General features: G+C 37.5%; 1 protein-coding gene across 2 annotated transcripts in view; it reads right to left on the bottom strand.

Moving 5' to 3' along the window:
- ARL13B (ADP-ribosylation factor-like 13B) overlaps window positions 1-6,712 on the bottom strand; it is a 76,190-nt gene that overhangs the window by 29,553 nt on the left and 39,925 nt on the right. For both annotated transcript variants that reach the window (XM_006864658.1, XM_006864659.1), the window contains 2 exons: window positions 4,778-4,883; window positions 2,219-2,421 (listed from right to left, as the gene is read on the bottom strand). In XM_006864658.1, coding sequence (XP_006864720.1) covers window positions 2,219-2,421; window positions 4,778-4,883 — 309 coding nt within the window. The remainder of the gene's footprint in view (window positions 1-2,218; window positions 2,422-4,777; window positions 4,884-6,712) is intronic.

The raw sequence follows: 6,712 nt of genomic DNA, 5'->3' as shown, positions 1-6,712 counted from the left end.
TCAGCAAATAATACGAGAAGCTGGATTCTATGAAGAAAAACATGGTGTCAGGATTGGAGGAAGACTCATTAATAACCTGCGACATGCCAATGATACAACCTTGCTTGCTGAAAGTGAAGAGGACTTGAAACATTTACTTATGAAGATCAAAGAGCACAGCCTTGGGTATGGATTGCATCTCATTGTTAAGAAAACAAAAATCCTCACCACTGGACCAGTAAACAACATTCTTATCAATGGAGAAAGATTGAAGTTGAAGAGCAGAGATGTCAGCTTGAGGACTAATGTGCGCCTGACCCAAGCCATGGTATTTTCAATAACCTCATATGAATGCAAAAGCTGGACAGTGAATAAGGAAGATCGTAGAAGAATTGATGCCTTTGAGTTGTGGTGTTGGAGGAGAATACTAAAACTGCCATAGACTGCCAAAAGAACCAATAGATCTGTTTTGGAAGAAGTGCAGGCAGAATGCTCCCTGGAAGCCAAGATGGCTAAGCTTCGTCTCTCATACTTTGGACATACTGTCCAGAGGGAACAGTCGCTGGAGAAGGATGTCATGCTGGGTAAGGTGGAGGGTCAGAGAAAAAGAAGATGACCCCCAATGAGATGGATTGGCCAGGTGGTATCATTGATGGCATCAAGTGTGGCAGCAATGGTGAGGCTGGCCCAGGATCGGACATTGTTTCGTTCTGCTGTGCATGGGGTCGCCATGAGTCGATTCCGACTCAATGGCACCTGACAACAACAAAAATATCTTTACTGGTAAAGTAAAAACTTTAAATAAAAAGAGTAACAGCTTTATTTACTCCTAGTCAAAGTTGTATTGTTATTTCAGTTTTTGTCTTTTCAGATGGCAAAGGAAAAGCAAAGAAGTTTTCAAAACATGTGGTCACAATAAAGGGTGACTTATTAGTGACTGGCTGCACTGACATTTTCTATCATGAAATTTACACACTAAGATAAAAACTAAAGATTCACATGGGAACCAATACTCTGCATTCACAGCTATCAAAACCATTTACCTTCATTCTTTTTTTGATGTCACTAGAGAGACCTATTAGGAGTTCTCGTAGCGTAGCGCTTACGAGTTGGGTTGCTAACCTCAATGTCAGCAGTTCGAAACTACCAGTGGCTCCACAGAAGAAAGATGAGGCTTTCTGCACCCATAAAGATTTACAGCCTCGGATACCCTATACAGGGTTGCTATGAGTTGGAACTGACTCCATGGCACACCACCACCACCACCAGAGACCTAGGTGAATGGCTGCACATATTATTAAGTACTTGGGGTGGAGCACTATCTTTACAAGTATCTCTCTTCTGTATGCCCTATATGTTAAATCAAAGATTACTAACAATCAAAGGATTTCCTTGACAGAGTAAAGAAGCATCTTACAGAGGTATCACCCAAAAGTAGAGGGTTTTTGCTTATTGGGCTTGCAACTGTGGAAAGCCAATATGTTACTTAGGTAGACAGAAGGGAATCCATCTCACTAGAGGTCTTCCTCTTTTTCTCTGACCCTTCAGCCTACCAAACATGATATCCTTCTCCAAATGGTCCCTTCTGACAATATGTCTGAAATATGAGAGACGAAATTTGGCTATCCTGGCCTCCAAGGAGCACTCTGGCTGCACTTCTTCCAACACAGATCTGTTGGTTCTTTTGGCAGCCCATGGCACTTTCAATATTCTCCTCCAACACCATAACTCAAAAGCATCAATTCTTTTATGGTCTTCTTTATTCACTGTCCAGCTTTCACATGCATATGAGGTTTTTGCAAATACCATGGCTTGGGTCAGGCACACCTTAGTCCTCAAACTGTTTAGGAACATCCCATTAGATACTAGTTGCATCCCACTAACTCCTAGCTGTGACACCTAAAAATATCTCCAGACACTGCCAAACATCTACTAGGGGTCAAACTCATCCTGTGGGTTGAGAATCACTGAACTAAAGATGCTCATAAGAAATAACAATCTAAATCAAAACATTCTGAGAAGTATTAAGTATATAAGGAGTAAATTGAACAGTTCCAGGAAAATTAGATACTTCATTACTAAACCTGTGTCAAGAAAAATGTATACAAATAAAGAAATATTTACTAAATGTCTTCCTGAAAACATAAAAAAGAAAATGAATAGATAAAACTAACACCTTATTCATAACATTGTGAACTTTGAATGCTTCAAATGCATTGGTCAAATTTCATCTCTTTACCTTTCTTCTCGTAATTTTCTAACTCGTTCAGCCCTTTCTCTTTTCTCTTGCTCTTCAAGAGCCCGTTGTTCTGTTGTATCTTTTTGGATGCGCTCATTTAATGTATCAAAATCTCTTGCAATAATATGTAGTAGCCAATAAAGGCCTTTTTTAATGGATTTGTCAATTTTCTTTCCATACCCCAGGACAGCTGAACAAGGTTCCTGAAACACAGTAAATATTTGACTCACAGATTAAATCTAAAAGTACCTCATACAAACCTATATATAAAATAATCAGTACAATTACTGCTGTTGTTAAGTGCTGTCTAGTCAGTTCTGACTTATAGTGACTCTATATAGGGTTTCCAAGGAGCTATGAGTGGGTTTGAACCACTAGCGTCGCAGTTAGTAGTCCAGTGCTAATCCTACAGTGCCAACAAGGACTAGAAGATCAGATAAATTCATTTATAGTAGGAAAAGCACTGGACTGCAAACCCACCAACAGCTTCTTGGGAACCCTAAACAGGGTCACTATGAGTTGGCACCAACTCCACAGTACTTAAAAACAACAGCAATAATATGAAACATCTACTTACGAGGGCAAATCAGAAAGGATTGCTTATTCATGAATAGGTTTACTTCAAACAAAATATGCTTAAATATATCTCTGCAATCAGTGGATGGCTGCAGACAAGTTGTCTCTGTAATGCATTTGTCTTAGTTTCAGTTTGTTGTTGTTGTTAAGTGCTGTCGAGTTGGGTCCAGCCCATAGTAACCCTGTATAGGGTTTCCAAGGAGCAGTTGGTGGGTTTGAACTGCCTACCTTGGGGTTCAAACTGTTCTTGTGGTCAAGCAAGTTATTCTGCAGTGCCACAGGGTGCCTAAACCAAACAGTAGCTTCCAAGGGGATCTGTTGAGCCAATTAAATTTCAGACAGAGACATCAACTCAGAAGATTAGGTCAACTGTTTTTTTGGAATTCCTAAGAGGCAAAGATTTATAGTCTTGGCAACCCTATACAGGGCTGCTATGAGTCAGAATCATCTAGATGGTAGTTAACAACAACAACAAATCTTGATACATTTTTTCTCAAGGGGACATAAGATAATCATCTGGATTTATAAGGAAGAAATCTTAAGAAAATCCAAAACTTCACTGGTGAGAAAAGTCCAGGAAAGTTGCACAAAGGAATTTTTTTTTTCCCATTACAACAGGGCACCTGCTCATTCTTCAGGGGTAGCAAGGGCTGTCCAATCAGAATTTCGTTGAGAAACTCTACTCTATCTACTATTCAGCCCTGAACTTGCACCTTTAGAATTCTTTTTGTTCCCAGAACTCAAAGAACATTGGAAAGGAACACAATATGAGTCCCTCAAGGAAGTCCAAACTGCTGTTTGACATGATGTAAATCAAAGAGCAAAGAACTCTTTGGGCAAAGGTCAGAGAGATGTGAACATTGCCTTGAAAAGTATGTAAGTCTGGGTGGAGGGTATATCACGAAACAGTAGCTTCACATTTTTATATTTTTGTTGGAAAGGTTTGTATGATTTGATAGCAATACTTTTTGACTTACCCTTGTATTTAATTTATAAAATATACTTCTGTAAAATTAGTAACATTAATAATACACAGGAGTTGAAATATTTTACATGTAATAAAATCTAAGCTAAGATAGATAACAAGACAAAAAGTCTATAATCAAGCCTACTGTAAATCTTTAGGCAAGGAGAGAACCTTATCTTTCTCCCGAAGAGATGCTGATGAGTTTGAACAGCCAATCTTAAAGTCAGTAGCCCAATGCTTTACCCACTATGCCACCAGGGATCCTTAAAAAACCTACAGTGTCTTTTATAATTTTAAGCAAGCTCAAAAGAAAATAAAACTGTCAGAAGAAAAACATCCTTACCAAAAAAAAAAAAAAAAAATCAGTAAGGTTTAAAAAAAATCAGAAAGGTTTAATTCCTTACATCAGAGAATTTAGAGCAGTAAATATCCATTAAGACTGATTTCACTGTATGAAACCAAATTAAATGTTTAAATCCTCTTTGTCCACTGCTATTAATGTTGTATTATAACTCTTCTAATATGATTGCTCAAAACTTATTTTTAAAATTCTCATCTGATTAAATTTCTTATATAGTTTTTCTTTCCCATTGTACAAAACTGTGGCATAGTAGGATAAACACTGGACTGCGACCCACAAGGTCAGCTGTTGAAAACCACCAACTGCTCCTCCAAAACACCATAAAAGGTCACTATAAGTCAGAACCAACACAATGGCACTTCACAACAACAATGTTAGTACTGTTTACAAGTCCTATCAAAAGTGTCTTAAAAACCTTATACAAGAAGCACATCTTAAAATCTTTGTAACCTTAAACGAGAGTTTTTGTCAATCAATTACTATTATATAGAATATAAATATTATAATATTAACTAGTACCAACAGTGAGAGTATAGTTTCCTGAGAAAAGAAAAATAAATCTTTTAAAAGACTATTTCTAAGTGACTATCAGAGTTCATAAAAATTACATTACAGCAAATACCGTTCAAAGAACAGAGGGGAAAAAGAAACTTACTATTTGACACAGGCACTTGTGCTCATTGACCAATTTTTCCAGAGATAGGCACTCAATCACATCAGCTTCTCCTAAAGCCCCTTCCTTGTCTTGTTTATTTGCCAACCTAAAGAGAAAAATGAGGTAGCATTATAGCACATATAAAATTTATTGTCACTTAATTTGACCATGTTCTATTCCAAAGTTTCAATTACTTTCATAATTTGTCCTTTACTATTGCTTATTTGGAGTACTGGTAGATTAATGCACTGGAGGGCAAAGTTGGTTTGAACTGAAGGTTGGCGGTTCAGGCTCACCAACCACTCCTTGGAAAACCTATACACTGTCGCTGTGGGTCAGAACCAACTTGATGGCACTTAACAATAACCACAACATTGCTTATTGATATAAGATTGGTGTATAAAAGTTATATCAGGTAAAGAAGATTACCAAAAAAACTAAATAATTGATAAAGGTAAAGAAGATTACCAAAAAAACTAAATAATTGATAAATATGCCAACAACAAAATTATAAACAGAAAATGAAGTGGCTACTACTCACAGATCACAACTTATCAATTTCAACTTTCATGTGTTCTTATTATCATAAAATACATAGCATCATGTTGTGATACCCAAATACTCATTTTATGTTTATAATATTTGATCTTATCTGTATTTCCAGTGTGTAAATGTGTCCATGTAAATGTGTAATTTATTGGTCATTTGGCATAGTATAAAATACATTATACATTTGTTTTTAGATGTCGTTAATTCCAACCCACAATGATCCTGTGCACAACAGAATAAAACACAGCCCAGTCTGCACACCCTAACAATTATTATGTTTGCGCCCACTGTACTGATCCGTCTTGTTGGGGGTCTTCATGTATACATTACACATGGTGGTAATGGTGGTTGTGTGCTGTTGAGTCTGTTCCAACTCAGAGTTTCCTTGCCTGTAAATCTTTACAGGAGCATAAAGCCTAATTTTTCTAACCTGGAACGATCGGTAGATTTGAGTTGCTGACCTTGTGGTTAGCAGCCCAGCTCATAATCTGCTTTGTTACCAGGGCTCCTTATACGTTAGACATATAAAGGAACAAACTGGTAAATAAAAACAAAATTAAAAATCAAAATAAAACTCCTAAGAAAGAATTAGAACAAAATATTACTCTTTGCCTATGAACTGGCAAAAGTCAAAAGCTTTAATAAAACCTTGCATTGCTCAGAACTGTTGTTGTTAGGTGCCTTCAAGTCGTTTCCCACAAATACAGAGCAACTACACACAATAGAACAAAACACAGCCTGGTCTTATGCCATCCTCAGAATTGTTAGATTGATCTCGTTGCTACTACTACTGTGTCAATGCATCTTGTTGGGGGTCATCCTCTTTATTACTGGCCCTCTACCTTACCAAGCAAGATGTCCTATTTGAGCTATGGGGCCCTCTTGATAACATGTCTGAAGTTTGACAAAGTCTCACCATCCTGGTTTCTAAGGAGCATTCTGACTGCTTTTCTTCCAAGACAAAACATTGTTTCTTATTCTGGCAGGGATATCAAAGAAATTGTCCGATGATTTCCACATTCCATTGGGCCACCTCTCTTTGGAATGGGCACAAAAGTGGGTCTCTTCCAATCAGTGGCCAGATAGCTGTCTTCCAGATTTCTTGGCATAGATGAGTGAGTGCCTCCTGTGCTGCCTCACTTACTTGAAAGATGTCAATTTTTATTCCATCAATTCCTGGTGCCTCGTTCTTTGCCAGTATCTTCAATGCACCTTGGACTTCTTCCTTCAGTATCATTGACTCTTGATCATATGCTACCTCTTGAAACAGTTGAATATTAACCATTTCCTTTTGGTACAGTGACTGTGTGTATTCCTTCCATCTTTTCTTGATGCATTCTGCATCATTCAATTATTTGCCCAGAGAATCTTTCAATAACGAAAAGT

This window comes from Chrysochloris asiatica, unplaced genomic scaffold, assembly GCF_000296735.1.
Source record: "Chrysochloris asiatica unplaced genomic scaffold, ChrAsi1.0 scaffold00068, whole genome shotgun sequence".
NCBI lineage: Eukaryota > Metazoa > Chordata > Mammalia > Afrosoricida > Chrysochloridae > Chrysochloris > Chrysochloris asiatica.
Note: the sequence above shows the minus strand (reverse complement) of the source record. Positions and strands in the feature narration are given on the sequence as shown.